The sequence below is a fragment of the Staurois parvus genome, unplaced genomic scaffold (assembly GCF_062004578.1).
Source record: "Staurois parvus isolate SC_StPar_1 unplaced genomic scaffold, SC_StPar_1.0 ptg000659l, whole genome shotgun sequence".
Taxonomy (NCBI): domain Eukaryota; kingdom Metazoa; phylum Chordata; class Amphibia; order Anura; family Ranidae; genus Staurois; species Staurois parvus.
This window is the reverse complement of record NW_028318455.1, coordinates 102,520-121,606: the sequence shown is the minus strand read 5'-3', so window position 1 is coordinate 121,606 and position 19,087 is coordinate 102,520. Positions and strand designations below refer to the sequence as shown.

Genomic DNA, 19,087 nt, shown 5'->3' with positions numbered 1-19,087 from the left:
ACGCGGTGCCCGCGATCGAGCCAAATGACCTGATGTCTGGTGACCCGATGCCCGCTGTCCAGCCAGACGATCCAATGTCTGACCCAGTGCCCGCGGTCATACCAGTTGACTCGGAGCCCACTGCCTTGCCAGATGACGCGGTGCCCGCTGTCGAGCCAAATGACCTGATGCCTGGTGACCCGATGCCCGCTGTCCAGCCAGACCATCCAATGTCTGACCCAGTGCCTGCGGTCATACCAGTTGACTCGGAGCCCACTGTCGTGCCTGGTGTCTCGGTGCCCGCCGCTCCGCCTGGGGGCCCGAGACCTGTTGCTCCGCTTGGGGGTCCAGCGCCCGCCGCTCCGCCTGGGGATCCGGCGCCCGCCGCTCCGCCTGGGGGCCCGAGACCTGTCGCTCCGCCTGAGGGCCAGAGACCTGTCGCTCCGCCTGGGGGTCCGGCACCTGCCACTCCGCTTGAGGGCCCGAGACCTGTCGCTCCTCCTGGGGGTCCGGCGCCCGCCGCTCCGCCTGAGGGCCCGAGACCTGTCGCTCCACCTGGGGGTCCGGCGCCCGCCGCTCCGCCTGAGGGCCCGAGACCTGTCGCTCCATCTGGGGGTCCGGCGCCCGCCGCTCCGCCTGAGGGCCCGAGACCTGTCGCTCCTCCTGGGGGTCCGGCGCCCGCCGCTCCGCCTGAGGGCCCGAGACCTGTCGCTCCTCCTGGGGGTCCGGCGCCCGCCGCTCCGCCTGAGGGCCCGAGACCTGTCGCTCCGCCTGGGGGTCCGGCGCCCGCCGCTCCGCCTGAGGGCCCGAGACCTGTCGCTCCACCTGGGGGTCCGGCGCCCGTCGCTCCGCCTGAGGGCCCGAGACCTGTCGCTCCATCTGGGGGTCCGGCGCCCGCCGCTCCGCCTGAGGGCCCGAGACCTGTCGCTCCTCCTGGGGGTCCGGCGCCTGTCGCTCCGCCTGAGGGCCCGAGACCTGTCGCTCCACCTGGGGGTCCGGCGCCCGCCGCTCCGCCTGAGGGCCCGAGACCTGTCGCTCCTCCTGGGGGTCCGGCGCCCGCCGCTCCGCCTGAGGGCCCGAGACCTGTCGCTCCGCCTGGGGGTCCGGCGCCTGTCGCTCCGCCTGAGGGCCCGAGACCTGTCGCTCCACCTGGGGGTCCGGCGCCCGCCGCTCCGCCTGAGGGCCCGAGACCTGTCGCTCCTCCTGGGGGTCCGGCGCCCGCCGCTCCGCCTGAGGGCCCGAGACCTGTCGCTCCATCTGGAGGTCCGGCGCCCGCCGCTCCGCCTGAGGGCCCGAGACCTGTCGCTCCTCCTGGGGGTCCGGCGCCCGCCGCTCCGCCTGAGGGCCCGAGACCTGTCGCTCCGCCTGGGGGTCCGGCGCCTGTCGCTCTGCCTGAGGGCCCAAGACCTGTCGCTCCACCTGGGGGTCCGGCGCCCGCCGCTCCGCCTGAGGGCCCGAGACCTGTCGCTCCTCCTGGGGGTCCGGCGCCCGCCGCTCCGCCTGAGGGCCCGAGACCTGTCGCTCCATCTGGAGGTCCGGCGCCCGCCGCCCCGCCTGGGGGCACGATGCCTGTCGCCCCGCCTGGGGGCACGATGCCCGTCGCCCCGCCTGGGGGCCCGATGCCCGTCGCCCCGCCTGGGGGCCCGATGCCCGTCGCCCCGCCTGGGGGCCCGGTGCCCGTCGCCCCTCCTGGGGGCCCGGTGCCCGTCGCCCCGCCTGGGGGCCCGGTGCCCGTCGCCCCGCCTGGGGGCCCGGTGCCCGTCGCCCCGCCTGGGGGCCCGGTGCCTGCTGCTCTGCCCGGGGGCCCGGTGCCTGCTGCTCCGCCCGAGGGCCCGGTGCCTGTCGCTCCACCTGGGGGTCCGGCGCCCGCCGCTCCGCCTGAGGGCCCGAGACCTGTCGCTCCTCCTGGGGGTCCGGCGCCCGCCGCTCCGCCTGAGGGCCCGAGACCTGTCGCTCCATCTGGAGGTCCGGCGCCCGCCGCTCCGCCTGAGGGCCCGAGACCTGTCGCTCCTCCTGGGGGTCCGGCGCCTGTCGCTCCGCCTGAGGGCCCGAGACCTGTCGCTCCACCTGGGGGTCCGGCGCCCGCCGCTCCGCCTGAGGGCCCGAGACCTGTCGCTCCTCCTGGGGGTCCGGCGCCCGCCGCTCCGCCTGAGGGCCCGAGACCTGTCGCTCCGCCTGGGGGTCCGGCGCCTGTCGCTCTGCCTGAGGGCCCAAGACCTGTCGCTCCACCTGGGGGTCCGGCGCCCGCCGCTCCGCCTGAGGGCCCGAGACCTGTCGCTCCTCCTGGGGGTCCGGCGCCCGCCGCTCCGCCTGAGGGCCCGAGACCTGTCGCTCCATCTGGAGGTCCGGCGCCCGCCGCCCCGCCTGGGGGCACGATGCCTGTCGCCCCGCCTGGGGGCACGATGCCCGTCGCCCCGCCTGGGGGCACGATGCCCGTCGCCCCGCCTGGGGGCACGATGCCCGTCGCCCCGCCTGGGGGCCCGGTGCCCGTCGCCCCTCCTGGGGGCCCGGTGCCCGTCGCCCCGCCTGGGGGCCCGGTGCCCGTCGCCCCGCCTGGGGGCCCGGTGCCCGTCGCCCCGCCTGGGGGCCCGGTGCCTGCTGCTCCGCCCGGGGGCCCGGTGCCTGCTGCTCCGCCCGGGGGCCCGGTGCCTGCTGCTCCGCCCGGGGGCCCGGTGCCTGTCGCCCCGCCCGGGGGCCCGGAGCCTGTCGCCCCGCCCGGGGGCCCGGAGCCTGTCGCCCCGCCCGGGGGCCCGGAGCCTGTCGCCCCGCCCGGGGGCCCGGAGCCTGCCGCTCCGCCCGGGGGCCCGGTGCCTGCCGCTCCGCCCGGGGGCCCGGAGCCTGCCGCTCCGCCCGGGGGCCCGGTGCCTGCCGCTCCGCCCGGGGGCCCGGTGCCTGCCGATCCGCCCGGGGGCCCGGTGCCTGCCGCTCCGCCCGGGGGCCCGGTGCCTGCCGCTCCGCCTGGTGGCCCGCTGCCTGCCGCTTCGCCTGGTAATCCGATGTGCCTCTGCCCGGAGTCCTGCCCGATGTGCCTCTGCCCGGAGTCCTGCCCGATGTGCCTCTGCTCGATGTGCCGCTGCCCGGAGTCCAGCCCGGTGTGCCGCTGCCCGGAGTCCTGCCCGGTGTGCCAGTCTTTGATATCCCGCCAGTTGCCAGACCCGGGCGGTGGAACATTTTGCCCAGCTAGGACTGTTTGGAGCGTCCTGAGGCCGCTCCTTGAGGGGGGGGTACTGTTAGGAATGGACTGGCCAGCAATGGTGGGACTCACCTGCCTTTTGATCTGCAGTACCAGGGCTGGCCAGCGGGTGCTCCCAGCAATCAGAGACTCAACCTTTCAGCCAGCTAACACCTGGAACTGATGATGCTGGGGTATTTAAGGGATGGCCAGACTTGCAGACTCTGCCTTGGTGTTGTGTTTGTCCTGGGCCCTGTATCTGTCCTGCATCCTGTTTCTGTTCCTTTGCTGACTTCTCCTGCTCTGATCCTGGCTTGTGACCCTGACCATCCCTCTGTCTGACCCTCTGTACTACGCTGCTTGCTACCTGTTCTGATCCCTGGCTTGTGACCCGGACCATCCCTCTGCCTGACCCTCTGTACTATGCTGCTTGCTACCTGCTGAACCTGGCCTGTGACCCCGACCATTCTCCGCTTGCTCCCCCTGTACCTACCTGCCCAATTGATATTGACCCGGCCTGCCTGACGACGCTTGCTTGTATATACTCTTATCTGTGGGTGGTTTGGTTGGGTTTGTTTGCACTATATTATGTTTAGTATTGCACTGCGTTTATGTTTGTACTGTTAGTGTTAATAAATTATATTGTTTATAACATATCTGAGGTCTGCGTTTCCCTGCTTCAGTCACACACCTCTGGTCATACCTGGGAGCCCTGACATTACACCAAGGCCAATCCTGACCAGAAGTGGCTGCACAGGGAAGCCATCTTGGCTTGTTGATGGGAAGGATGGATCTTGAGGAGGTTGAGTATTTATATCTGCTAGTGTTTGATGACAGGGAGTATGCTTATCAAACTCTGAAGGAGTATACCCGGGATGAATTGCTAGAATGTATACGGCTCGCTCATGTTCTAGTAGATCAGGGCACAGTGTTCTCTGAGGTGCAGCCATTGATTGAGGTTTGTGCAGAGTTGGTTTCATCTGGTTCCCCCGAATGCAGGGATGAATTTTTGCCACCATTTAGTGCAGACCAGGTAGAGTCCCTGGTGTGGTTATTAGAGGATGATGTGGGTTACTTTCTGGAGCGTTATTCCACATGTTCACCACAGGTACTAAGAGATTGTATAAACGCAGTGCAGTCTTTGGTCAGACAGGCTTTGTGTAAGCTCAGCTTTGTTCAACCCATACTGCAGACATGGACAGATTTGTTGCACCCAGCCTCAGTCAGCTTACAAAAACCCAGTCCTGCTTCTAATCTATTTCCTCAAAGCTCTATTCCTGCATTCCTAACAGCTCCTCCTGCCCTGCTATCTACCGCATGTCAGTACCCTGTTCCCACTCGCTGCACCTATCCTGCCTTTAACCCTGTAAAAAAGCCCTCTGTAGCAACTGCTCCCTCTCCTGTTCCATCCTCCAGTTCTTCTCTGTCTCCAGCTGCTCCATTCGTTTGCAGACCTGCGTTTACTTGCAGTGCTCCAGTAGTTAAAACCAGAAAAAAGCGAAAATTCTTTCCAACCAATACCATCCTGCCAGTATCCAAACCGGTGAACCTGCCTTCCGTGGTTCAGCCTGAATCCTCTACTCGGCCTGATGCCTCTACTCGGCCTGAAGCCTCTACTCGGCCTGAAGCCTCTACTCGGCCTGAAGCCTCTACTCGGCCTGAAGCCTCTACTCGGCCTGAAGCCTCTACTCGGCCTGATGCCTCTACTCGGCCTGATGCCTCTACTCGGCCTGATGCCTCTACTCGGCCTGATGCCTCTACTCGGCCTGATGCCTCTACTCGGCCTGATGCCTCTACTCGGCCTGATGCCTCTACTCGGCCTGATGCCTCTACTCAACCGGACGCCTGCATTCAGCCTGATGCCTCTACCCAGCATGATGAACTGATCCAGCCTGACGATCCTATTAGGCCAGTTGACTCGATGCCCGCTGTTGATCCAGATGATCCGGTACCTGATCCGGTGCCCGCTGTCGTGCCAATTGACTCAGAGCCCGCTGTCGTACCTGGTGACTCGGTGCCCACTGCCTTGCCAGATGACGCGGTGCCCGCTGGCGAGCCAAATTACCTGATGCCTGGTGACCCAGTGCCCGCTGTCATACCTGGTGACCCGATGCCCGCTGTCGAGCCAGACAATCCGGTACCTGATGACCCGGTGCCCGCTGTCGTGCCAATTGAGTCAGAGCCCACTGTCGTGCCTGGTGATTCGGTGCCCGCAGTCTTGCCAGACGACTCGGTGCCCGCAGTCTTGCCAGACGACTCGGTGCCCGCAGTCTTGCCAGACGACTCGGTGCCCGCAGTCTTGCCAGACGACTCGGTGCCCGCAGTCTTGCCAGACGACTCGGTGCCCGCAGTCTTGCCAGATGACTCGGTGCCTGCTGTTCCGCCAGTTGACTCGATGCTCGCTGTTCCGCCAGACGACTCGGTGCCCGCAGTCTTGCCAGACGACTCGGTGCCCGCAGTCTTGCCAGACGACTCGGTGCCCACAGTCTTGCCAGACGACTCGGTGCCCGCAGTCTTGCCAGACGACTCGGTGCCCGCAGTCTTGCCAGACGACTCGAAGCCCGCTGTTCCGCCAGTTGGCTCGGTGCCCGCAGTCTTGCCAGTTGACTCGGTGCCCGCAGTCTTGCCAGTTGACTCGGTGCCCGCAGTCTTGCCAGTTGACTCGGAGCCCACTGTCGTGCCTGGTGACTCGGTGCCCGCCGCTCCGCCTGGGGGCCCGAGACCTGTCGCTCCGCCTGGGGGTCCGGCGTCCGCCGCTCCGCCTGGGGGTCCGGCGCCCGCCGCTCTGTCTGGGGGCCTGAGACCTGTCGCTCCGCCTGGGGGCCTGAGACCTGTCGCTCCGCCTGGGGGCCTGAGACCTGTCGCTCCGCCTGGGAGCCTGAGACCTGTCGCTCCGCCTGGGGTTTGGCGCCCGCCGCTCCGCCTGGGGGCCCGAGACCTGTTGCTCCGCCTGGGGGTCCGGCGCCCGCCACTCCGCCTGGGGGCCCGAGACCTGTTGCTCTGCCTGGGGGCCCGGCACCCGGCGCTCCGCCTGGGGGCCCGATGCCTGTCGCCCCTCCTGGGGGCCCGATGCCTGTCGCCCCTCCTGGGGGCCCGATGCCTGTCGCCCCTCCTGGGGGTCCGATGCCTGTCGCCCCTCCTGGGGGCACGGCGCCCGCCGCCCCGCTTGGGGGCCCGATGCCTGTCGCCCCGCCGGGGGGCCCGATGCCTGTCGCCCCGCCGGGGGGCCCGATGCCTGTCGCCCCGCCTGGGGGCCCGATGCCTGTCGCCCCGCCTGGGGGCCCGATGCCTGTCGCCCCTCCTGGGGGCCCGATGCCTGTTGCCCCGCCTGGGGGCCCGATGCCTGTCGCCCCGCCTGGGGGCCCGATGCCTGTCGCCCCTCCTGGGGGCCCGGCGCCCGCCGCTCCGCTTGGGGGCCCGATGCCTGTCGCCCCGCCTGGGGGCCCGATGCCTGTCGCCCCGCCTGGGGGCCCGGTGCCTGCTGCTTCACCTGGTAATCTCCTGATGTGCCTCTGCCCGGAGTCCAGCCCAATGTGCCTCTGCCCGGAGTCCAGCCCGATGTGCCTCTGCCCGGAGTCCAGCCCGATGTGCCTCTGCCCGGAGTCCAGCCCGATGTGCCTCTGCCCGGAGTCCAGCCCGATGTGCCTCTGCCCGGAGTCCAGCCCGGTGTGCCTCTGCCCGGAGTCCAGCCCGGTGTGCCTCTGCCCGGTGTGCCCCTGCCCGGTGTGCCACTGCCCGGAGTCCTGCCCGGTGTGCCAGTCTTTGATATCCCGCCAGTTACCAGACCCGGGCGGTGGAACATCTTGCCCAGCTAGGACTGTTTGGAGCGTCCTGAGGCCGCTCCTTGAGGGGGGGGTACTGTCAGGAATGGACTGGCCAGCAATATTGGGACTCACCTGCCTTATGAGCTGCAGTACCAGGGCTGGCCAGCGGGTGCTCCCAGCAATCAGAGACTCAACCTTGCAGCCAGTCAAACACCTGGAACTAATTATACTGGTGTATTTAAGGGACATTCAGACCTGCAGACTCTGCCTTGGTGTTGTGTTTCTCCTGAGCCCTGTTTCCTGTTCCTGTTCCTGTCTGATTCTCTGCTGACCCTGCTCTGATCCCTGGCTTATCTGACCATTCTCCTGCTCCTGATCCCTGGCTTGTCTGACCATTCTCCTCTGCCTGACCCTCTGTACCACGCTGCCCGCTACCTGCTGAACCTGGCTTGTGACCCCGACCATTCTCCGCTTGCTCCCCCTGTACCTACCTGCCCGATTGATATTGACCCGGCCTGCCTGACGACGCTTGGATTGTATGTACTGTTATCTGTGGGTGGTTGGTTTGGTTTGTTTGCACTGTGTTATGTTTTAGTATTGCACTGCGTTTATGTTTGTATTGTTAGTGTTAATAAATTACATTGTTTATAACATATCTGAAGTCTGCGTTTCCCTGCGTCAGTCACACACCTCTGGTCATACTCGGGAGCCCTGACAATTACTATGGGGGATGAATTACTATATGGGGGATGAATTACTATGGGGGATGATATACTATATGGGGGATGTATTTTCAGTTTTAAAAATGTGGCTCTCAAAATAAATTTCAATCGTGGTTTTGGCGACATTTGGCTCAGTTGAAAAAAAAGGTTGCCCACCACTGCACTATATGAACCACTGATGTACAGTGAGGAACAGAAGTATTTGAACACCCTGCGATTTTGCAAGTTCTCCCACTTAGAAATCATGGAGGGGTCTCAAATTCACATTGTAGGTGCATTCCCACTCAGAGAGACATAATTTTTTAAAAAAATTCAGGAAATCACATTGTATGATTTTTAAAGAATTTATTTGTCTTGCACTGCTGAACATAAGTATTTGAACACCTAAGAAACAGCAAGAATTCTGGCTCTCAAAGACCTGCTACTGTGCCTTTAAAAAGTCCACCTCTACTCCACTCATTAATCTAACTTAGAAGCACCTGTCTGAGCTCTTTAAAGGCACCTGTCCACCCCACAGTCAGTCAGGCGCCAACTACTACCATGGGCAAGATCAAAGAGCTGTCAAAAGACACCAGAGACAAAATTGTTAATTTCCCCCTTAATCTCCTCTTCTCAAGAGAGAATAAATTCAATTCCTTTAACTAGTTGGCCAGTTCTGGGTGGACGTCATATGACGTCCTCCCAGAATGCGCTCTCCTGCGCGCCCTCGGGGGCGTGCACCCGGCGATCTCCGTGATCGCTGTGTCCTACGGATACAGCTAATCACATGATGTGGTAAAAGGTCAATCACAGCAGCCTTTTACCACGTGATCAGCCATGTCCAATGACACACAGGGAAATGCAATTGACGGTTCTCGGCTGCACTTTCCTCATGCTGTCAGAGCGCAAGGAAAATACTGCCGAGAACTGGCAGTTGTCAGAGCAGGAATCGGCACCGATCATCAGGGCACTGAAACCACAGCTTGGTATTGCATGCCATTATTAAGCTTGTGATCTACCAGAACCCCGAGATTCTTCTCCACCATTGATTCCCCCATTTATACTCCCCCTAGTATGTATGATGTGTGCATATTTTTAGCCCTCAACTGCATAACTTTACATTTATCAATATTAAACCTCAATTGCCACATAGTTGCCCAATTGAACAGTGCATTAAGGTCAGCTTGTAAATTGGAGACATCCTGTAAGGATGTTATTCCACTGCATAGCTTGGTGTCATCTGCAAAGACTGAAATGGTATTTTCAATCCCAGACCCTTTATCGTTTATAAATATATTAAAAAGTAAGGGTCCGAACACTGAACCTTGGGGTACACCACTAAAGACCCTAGACCATTCAGAGTATGAATCATTAAGCACTACTCTCTGAATACGATCTTTTAGCCAGTTTTCTATCCATTTACGTACAGATTTTTCCAAGCCTGTAGACTTTACCTTACACATTAGCCGTGTGTGGGGAACTGTGTCAAACACTTTTGCAAAATCCAAGTATACCATGTCTACAGCCACCCCTCTGTCCAAGGTTTTGCTCACCTCCTCATAAAAAGAAATTAGATTTGTTTGAAAATGTCTGCCTTTCATTAATCCATGCTGTCTGTTGTTTCAAATATTTTTTTCAAGCAGGAACTCATCCATGTGATCTTTTATTAAACTCTCCAGTATCTTCCCAACTATAGAAGTTAAACTAACAGGTATATACAGTAATTACTAGGTAAAGATTTTGATCCCTTTTTTAAATATAGGCACCATGTTGGCCTTACGCCAATCCAGTGGTACTATGCCAGTCATTAAAGAGTCCCTAAAAATTAGAAACAATGGCTTTGAAATGACAGAGCTCAATTCTTTGAGGACCCGTGGGTGTATGCCATCCGGCCAGGTGCTTTATTCACCTTTATTCTGTCTAAAATATTTCAATTTCAGTGTCAATACCATACCCATTATGGACAAGAGCTCCCACATGCTCCTTTGTATACACTAAGAGCTAAAGAAGGCATTTAATAAATTTGCCTTTTCTTTGTGCCCAGTCACACACTCTAGATTATTTTGTAAAGGGCCTACATGCTCAGACTTGCCCTTTTTACTGTTAATATATTTGAAGAATTTTGGGGGGGGGTTTTCTTGCTATCTTTTAAAATCTGTCTTTCGTTTTCTATTTTTGCGGCCTTGATTTACTTTTTACATATTCTTTTATGTTTTTTGTAATGTTTAAATGATGATGATATTGTTCCTTCATTTTCATATATTATAAAAGCTCTTTTTTTATTATCTATAGCTTTTTTTAACTTTGGCCGTAAGCCACATAGGTTTCATTTTTAACCTTTTAAACTTGTTGCCCATGGGAATACATTTTGCAGTGTGTTCACATATAGTCTTTTTAAAGAACTCCCCTTTCTGTCCTGTATTTATCGATGTCAATATTCCCTCCCAGTCTAAGTCTTGGAGAACAGCTCTAAGCCGTGGAAAATTAGCACTCCCAAATTTGAGTGTTCTTATTTTTCTCGTATGTACTTGTTGTTTACAGCTAACAATAAATGAAATCATGTTATGGTCACTGCTACCCAGATGTCCTTTTATATGGACATTAGTAATAAACTCTGTATGGTTTGAGATTACCAAGTCCAGCAGAGCATCATTCCTAGTTGGGGCCTCTATGAACTGTACCATAAAATTGTCCTGTAGTAGATTTATAAATGTTTTCCCTTTAACTGTTCCTGCAGTGCCATTACTCTGGTCAATTTCTGGGTAGTTAAAATTCCCCATTATTATCGCCCTTACAGCCCTTTCGATCTGTGCAAGGAGCTGAGTCTCCACCTCCTCATTAAAAATGGGTGGCCTATAACAAACTCCAAGGAGTACCTTTGAAGTACACACCCCTATGTGCAGTTCCACCCATAATGTTTAAGCCTCATCACACTCTCCATCAACTAGGTCCTCTTTCACACTCACTTTGAGATCACTTCTAACATACGGACACCACCGCCTTTCCTTTTTACCATTCTGTAGGGTTGCCCAACATAGCCAGGAATATTAATGGCCCAGTCATGTGAAGAATGAAGTCAAGATTCAGCAAAACCAATTAAATCATAGCTCTCTTCATGCACCAAAGCTTCCAACTCACCATACTTCTGGCATTGGTGAACAAACACTTTAATTCATTGACACCTTTTGCACACGTTGCATGTTTTTTATTTTTGTACAAATGGTACCAATTCCAATGGTTGTTTGTAACATGGGAACCTTCTTATCACCTGCCATAGCCCTCCCCCCATCTTTCCCCATTCCACCCACCAATAAGGACTAACCCCTGTCTGATCTGTCTGCCCCATGTTGAGGAATATCGTTCACCACCTATAATGGGCTGACTACAAGTAGGATTTCATCTACTACTATATGCATTTGTACTTTAACTTTTAGACTGAATACACATGCATTATAAAAAACTTTAAGATGTGTTCTGTTAAAACAGGTATTTTCATTTGAATGGGCTGCCTAACACACCAAAAAAGGTATGCGCATTATTTTTTTGTAATGCAGTGGACCACACTGCATTGTAGTGTATTATTGTGTGTTGTGGTGCAATGCAGTACTGTAAATAAAATCCGCTATTCAATAACAAGTACCATGTAAAAACTTATTGGAGATGATGGTATTGTGTTACTCTATGAATATACATACACACACACACACACATACATACATGCACATATATATTATACATGCAATATATATATATGGGCATATACAGTATATATGTATCTACAGTATTTATACATATATACTGTATATATTCTTTTTTTGGTATTGCCATGTGTGACAAACCCAACTGGGACAGAGGCTTTTGGAGGGGACTAGGGGCTATCCTTCTACATACTAATTATGGCCAGGGGCAGACTGACCATTTGGAAACTCGGGCACTGCCCGAGGGCCCGGGGTCAGTAGGGGGCCTCATGAGATGCCCCTGGTACCTTTTTCATAGGCTTTTTTGAGTTTGGGAAGGACACAGGGGCCCCATGATCCCCTATTGCCTGGGGGCCCCATGAGTTGTCAGTCCGCCCCTGATTATGGCCCATGGGGGACACTGGGAATTTTGTCTGCTTCTCCCGGTCAGAGCATATTAAAGAGCTCAGTTCAGCCTATGATCCCATGGAGAGAGCAGATCATTCTCTAATGATGGACAACAGCGTGATGAACGCTGATAACGTAATGTAATGTACCTTGTGTATCCAGGACTGTGGTTGCCGGACTGTCCGGGGTGGGCTCCCTGACTAATTAAAGCTTGTCTGAGTGCCTGCTTAAGTTAATTAGCTGTCTGTTAATTAGATCACTGTTTAATTAGGTTACAGTTAGCTGCTATCTGTTCATTAGATGTGCTGTTTAATGTATGTTGGGTGCCAGGAGGTCCGTCACACCATATATAAACTTTTTGGAAAGACTAACATCTCCTTGTGGGGTACATTTTCACAGGATGAGTATGATGGGAGTAAAGATGATAGCTGGTAGCATCTTTCACCCGACATGGCAGTCCCACAGTTCATTGGTGTCCCAGTGGCTACTTTCTTTCCAGTCGCGAAAGTGTAAAACCAATTGTTCCTTGCTAACAATGCTTGTGCTTGCTTAATTTTGTCTGTGGTGATGTATAACTTAACATAACTAGCTGCTCACAACATGGTCCAGCAGCAACGACAAGACATCAGCATGGAGGGCAGGGACAGCCTTCTGAGAAAAATAATAAATTAGCTTTTAAAATGAAAATAAAATAATAAAAAGAAATAAAGGAGTATTATAAATAAAACAAAAATTAATGTGGCAATTGGGAATCTGTCACTGTAGTGCTGCCCATATAGGAATTTTCTGGTAGATTATATGGGTAAAGTTGCAGTGCAAAGAGCTTGGGGGTGGGGGTAACTGCTGTCCAGTGCCCCTGCTCACTCTTGCCTTATGACTTCTGCCTCCCCTATAAAAATGTCCCACTCTCCCCTCCTCTGCACCCAGTTCTGGTTATCCTACGGTTCACAGAATCCCAGCTGGTAGAATGAATCAGCTGCTGGTCCTTCAAATGATGTTGCTACTGCATGGCTGTTGTCCTCTGACAGGACTTTTATCTGTGAGCATTCTCTTTTACTGCAATCTCTCTTCCTTTCTTTGTTGCTGCTAGTCCTCCTCCTTAAATAAAGAAAAGCAAGGAAGGGGGCAGCTGCACCATGTCTACTCATGCAACAAAGAAGAGCTCTCTGAGGTAAACAATACCCCCCCAACTGCGTCAACTTGCCAAAGTGTACCAGCAACCCATGCACTTGCACAAGATTTTCTAGGGCATCATTACAGTAAGGATAGATGGATTCCAGGAAGTAAAATTACATGCATTATCTGCCCTTTCTCAAGATGTGGCTAGAAATGCAGGAGAGGTGTTTTTCAAAGTGATTGCTCAACAAAATAAAGCATGGATACCTGGATTGATGGGTGAGTTTGCTTTGAATATTAAAAATGAATTAAATAGCGTTTTCAGTTTGTGGTGCTCAGATACATTTAATTTCCACTTTAAGAAGCCACAATTATTCATCAAAATTTGAGTCCCTATGTCTTCAAGGCAATTCACCGCAAAATTTGCCTTCTATGATTTTTTAAACAGATTTGACAAACACTGGGTGAATCGAATTGCTTTTAAATACTGAACATTTTCTTTACTGCTCTATTTCTCATACAGCAGCTCTAAGAGCATTAAAATATTGGGCTCTTTGCAGCTGACAAAAATGCAGTGTAAGCTTAATGTGAATGTCTGGTGCTGGTTGTACTTTGCAGAGACAGTCAGGGAATCAGAACATGGGTGTTTACAAGGACAGACATTCTTAAAAGATGTTTTTTATATTGTTTGGTTTAAAACACTGTGAAAGCCGCCTAAAGGATAAGTTCTCCTTTTAACAAAAAATAATAAATGCACATTTTTTTTGCAGGTAAAAAAAGTGCATTTGCTATTTTTTGTTTTAGGAGCCTAGAAAGCATTGCCATGCAGGTGTCCTGCAGACTGTCAGTGTAATCTGTCTGCCCATACACTGTACGGGCAGGCAGTTGTACACTGACAGGACGCATCAATGAACTACCAGAGCACTCAACAGCACTGTGGTAGTTCATTGAGAACTACAAGTGGACAGCCATAAAGATTGTCAGTACTTATAGTTCATTGATTCAAAGGGATGATGTAGACGTGTGGGCAGAGTCCTGCACGGCCAAGCTCTCTTTTGTATGGGGAGAAGATTTCTAGATTGCTGCCACAAGGAGGAGGGGGATTGGGGGCACAGGGGTCTGATGCAGAACATGTTACATGTTACACTCTAAATATGAATGTAACTTGTTCATAATGATTATTATTATTTTTATTATACAGGATTTATATAGCGCCAACAGTTTGTGCAGCATTTTACACTATAAAGGGAGACAGTACAGTTACAATACAATAAAAAACAAGAGGATTAAGAGGGCCCTGCTCATAAGAGCTTAAAATATAATAGGGTGTGGTACAAAAGATTGTATGATAGGCTTCACTGAAGAGATGAGTTTTCAGGGATCGCCTAAAGGCAGCCAGAGTAGGGTATAGCCGGAGAGATTAAGGTAGAGAGTTCCAGAGGATGGTAGAGGCTCTGGCAAAGTCCTGGAGATGAGCATGGGAGGAGGAGAAAAGGGAGCTTGAGAGCAGGAGATCATGAGAGGAGCGGAGAGGATGATTTGGGTGATATTGGGAGACAAGATTGGTGACGTAGCTCGGGGCACAGTTGTGAATAGCTTTGTATGTTGTTGCATTTCAAATTTTATTCGTTGGCCAATCAGAAGGCGGTGGAGGGATTGGTAGAGAGGGACAGTGGACACTGAGCAGTTGGCAAGGTAGATAAGTCCGGCAGCAGTATTCATAATAGACTGAAGAAGGGAGTTGGTGAGAGATATCAAGGGAGTGAATGAGCAGCTTTTGACAGCAATTGGATTTGTGGGCGAAAGGATAGGTCAGAGTCCATAATTACACCTAGTACCCTGGCTTGAGGGGAGGGACTGATAGTTGCATAATTGATCTTGATGGAAAGGTCACGGAGGAGGGCACGAGCGGGGGGGGGGGAGGGGGGTAATATTATCAGATCAGTTTTAGTTTAAGGAAGTGGTGCCACATCCATGCTGATGTGCCGTTCGTAAGTTGGTAATATGAGAGGAGACTGAAAGAGTGATGTGAGGAGTAGAAAAATAGATTTGGGTCGATGTAGAGATGGTATTGGAAACCATTGGAGGTTATCATGTGACCAAGAGAGGAGGTGTAGATAAAGAATAGAAGGGGTCCAACAACAAAGCCTTGGGGGCCTTTACAGAAAGAGGAAGTGGCGAGGAAGAGACAGAGTTATAGTTAACACTGAAGGAGCACTATGAAAGATAGGAGGAGAACCAGGATAGAGCAGAATCTTGGAGGCCAAGGCAATGGAATTTATTGAGAAGGAGTAGATGGTTAACAGTATCAAAGGCTGCAGAGAGGTAAGAGTAGTAAGAGTATGGAGTTGAGGCCATTGCTTTTAGCAGTTAGTAAATCATTAGTGAGTTTTAGTAGGGGAGTTTCTGTGGAGTGCTGCAAGTGAAAGCCAGACTGTAAAAGGTCAAGAAGGTTGTTTACAGTGAGGAATGAGCTAAAATGGTTGTAGACTAAACGTTCTAAAAGTTTAGAGGTGAATGGCAGCAGGGAGATGGGTCTTAAGTTGTTCAGGTTGGTGGGGTCCAGTGAGGGCTTTTTAAGTATGGGAGTGATCTGTGCATACTTTAGGATGGAGGTGTCAATAGATAGGGAGAGATTGAAGATGTGAGTGAGAGAGCATAGGATAGAAGAAGAGGTTGACCGTAGTCATAGTAGTTGTGAGGGAAGAGGATCCAGGGGACAGTTGCTTACGTGGGCATCTGAGAAAGATGAATTTATCCTTTATTACTTGTACATTTACACATATAGGTTATGGATAGACATACAATTCTATTGCTTTACAACTAAAGAAGAAAAGGCAATACAAGCTATTTATGAGTACCATTTATCAGTTATTTTGACACCCATTTTAAAAGTTTTGTTATAAGTAAGAGTGTCTTATGTGGTGTTCATAAGCAAAGATAATGTAAACTCAAATACCAACAATCACTGTTTTGTTTAAAATGCAAGCTTTGTAATAATGTACATTAAATGGACCTGAAATGAGTAGCAATATCAGTTTTTTACTTTAATGTCTTATATTTTGAAAACTGTCTTTAAAATGTCCACTTCCAGAAATAATGCATGTCAAGAGTGTACAGGTATCTAACAACTAAAGATTGTTATATGATCAGTTCTGATACCCACCCCAAGAACTTAGAAAATAAATGACCACAAATGTTTGACTTAGGGGCATATATTCATGAAGTGATTGAAACCAAGAACATACCTATTCTTTCACTTGATATAATTATTTGTTTTCTACAATATTAAAGATTCTCTTTAATAAATGCAGATGGTTAACAATGGCATATGCAAATTAGGCTTTAAGTTTAAAATACTCAATGCCAGGGTGCCAAATGTACAGTGAATTTGTGTAGCAATAGAAAAGTTATATTGTATAGGAATCAGGATTAGTTGAGAAAATAAATGGCTAACCGTTCGAAAGTGATAAGAGCTAGAGCTGAAATATTCACAATATAAATATGGCTATTCTTCAGAATACACATTGCATACAAGAGTCCTGCCTACAAACTAAAACCAAAACATTCCTTTATATTCCATTAGAACCATATTGAGGACTTAACTATAATATATAGATTCTGGGATTAATCTACTTCTGATATTTATTTTTCCTTTTCTGTTCTTCTCTTCATTTCCTGACCCTCTTTCCTTTCCTCTTGCATCAACCCTAAATACCCTTAATCTATAATAAAATAAGGTCCCTACTTTGGCTTGGACAGATAAATATTCTACATGCTTATACAAAAACAGATTCCAAATTCAGAGGCTGTTATTCCTAAAATCATTTGTTAAAGTAATTTTGCATTTTTCAATTTTAAACTATAGTGATCCTGTTTATCCATTAACTATGTCTGCTGACTGACTATTTTGTATATATGCAGAGTACAGATGTGTGGAACATGACAAAAAAATTAAAAATGCAATTTATAACTAGGTGAAAGAACTTGACAGAGAATGTTTAGTGAACTAATCTTCACCAGTGAAAACAATGACCCTTACAATCATTAAGTTTAATTTACTGTAAGAAAAACTGTTCCATTTTATAATATTTACTTTATTACAAATTTAAGCATTTACCCTTTTCAGAAGATAAACCAAACCCATATAAAAAGTAGATTTTAGGTAGTACAGAGAACACACTCTTAGTGAATGTCATAATCCTAGGTATTTAAACAGAATTGTGTAATAATCCAGGAGGACACTTTGTATGTAATAAGATATTTGTAATTTGTTAATGATTTTTCTCAAGTTAACAATAATTCATGTATTATTAAATAAAATTTTCACATTTTAAAGGGTAAAACAAAAGAATAGGCAAAAAAGGTAAAAGTACATAACAAAATACAAACTGCTAAACCTTCTTTAGCAACATAACTGGTTAATACAACTTCAGGGGTCAGTGGAGTCAGATTAAAATCTATTTGCACAACTGGAACAAATTTGAAGATGGACCCAAATTTTATCTCGCAAGTATGGACCACAAAGAACAGTTAAGTAAATGCAACATACCTGTCGTGTTTCTACCTCCATGTGTCTTAGAGAATCATTCACTTTAAGATTACTTTAAGCTAAACGTAATGTCCTCCTGAGAATATATCTGGCATCTGGTATGCTTATCAAACTTCTTTGTCTAATATGTTGTACTTAGACTTATTGCAAAACAATTTCCTTGTTCAATGGCTAACCTCCCTCCCCCAGGTGCTTGTCACCAGGCTGGGACCATCACACAGTGTTTGCAAAACAAGGGTACAAAGTTCCCTGATGTTGCTTTGACCTTTCACATACATTATTACATCACTCTAACCTCTATTATACTTAATAGGAAAGCAGCTCACAGGCAGTATGGAAGTAAAACTAAAGTGGTGGAATTAGAAATTGGTATTCCTATTTAATTAAAGGTGTTCTAAACTCTAAAGGTTTTTTCATCTTAATGTATTCTCTGCATTAAGGTACAAAATCTTTCAGTACTAGTTTCCCCCACCCCCCTCCCTAACACTTACCTGAGTCCTTTATCAATCCAGTGCTGTGCCCAGCTGCAGGTCTTCTCTCCACTCTCTCTGCTCTGACAGGCTTTGCAGAGAGCAGAGGGAGCCATTGGCTCCTGCTGCTGTCAATAAAATCTTGTGAGGAGGAAGCCAGCAGCTAGCTATTAGGGCACACACAGAAGAGGAGAGAGGACAGTGCTGGCAGGGAACCCCAGAAGAGGAGGTAAGCTCTGTGCAATACCAGTGATCATGTCAGATGCTGTTAAAGGAATGGAGCACTAGTTTTTCTATGAACACTACCCATGAACCCCACCACATGTAGCATGGAAAGCACACAAGTCATACATTAGAGAAATTCTTAAGTGCAAAACATAAAAGCCAGCATACTATAACCCTACCAACACAAATAAATAAGTTAGAATCTTTACATAAAAAGAAACAAATGCCTAGTATCCTATTTGACCCGCTTTTGAAATCAATTACTAGAACAGTTTCTATGAATACAGTAACCAAGGGCAAAAACATTATTCTCAGCAATCACTACCCAAGAGGGAGTTAAAACCTCTCTCCCCATGGAGATTGCATCCACCTGCAGAGACAATTACCCCCAACTGTACAACCTATCAAAAGAATACACCGGTAGTCAAAGACCCTACACACTCTTCATACTACAGGCCCATATCTCTTTTGAATGTTGTTCTAAAGTTATTTGCTAAAATACTCACTGTTTGTCTGATTCCACACCTCCAGTGAATAATACATCTAGATTAAGTAAGTTTCATGCCATCTAGGAAAGCACAAGACGTGGCCATACTAGCAATAAACCTGATCCATGCTGCACTAATAAAACCAAGCCCAGCCTTTTTCCTTTCTAGCAATGCCGAAAAAAGCTTTTTGATAGAGTAGACAGGTCCTTTAGTTGTTTAACTCAAAGAGGCCATAGGACTAGAATAGAACATATCTGCATATGATGATGATAACAATATGTTGTTTCTCTTAGCAACCCATATATAACACTCCCAGATTTGCTATTAGAATTCACAAAGTTTAGTGGATTGTTGAACTTTCACATTAACCACTTGGTTAACTATCAAAAAATCAAAAGCACTTATTCTGACTATTCTGGAGGCTACCCTTTGCAAACTCCAAACATGGTTAACTTTCAAATGGGCACATTCCCACATCAACTGTCTAGGAATTTAACTAAAGATCCTTCTATCTTATCTGCCCTCAACTTTACCT

At 50.5% G+C, this 19,087-nt stretch overlaps 1 protein-coding gene across 1 annotated transcript in view; it reads right to left on the bottom strand.

Annotated features, from left to right (window-relative positions):
• The window catches only part of CREB3L3 (cAMP responsive element binding protein 3 like 3), a 186,732-nt gene extending 169,206 nt beyond the window's left edge, over positions 1 to 17,526 (bottom strand). Inside the window, exon 1 of the mRNA XM_089694307.1 lies at positions 17,370 to 17,526. Coding sequence (XP_089550433.1) covers positions 17,370 to 17,390 — 21 coding nt within the window. The 5' untranslated portion in view covers positions 17,391 to 17,526. The remainder of the gene's footprint in view (positions 1 to 17,369) is intronic.
• Positions 17,527 to 19,087: the final 1,561 nt, after the last annotated feature.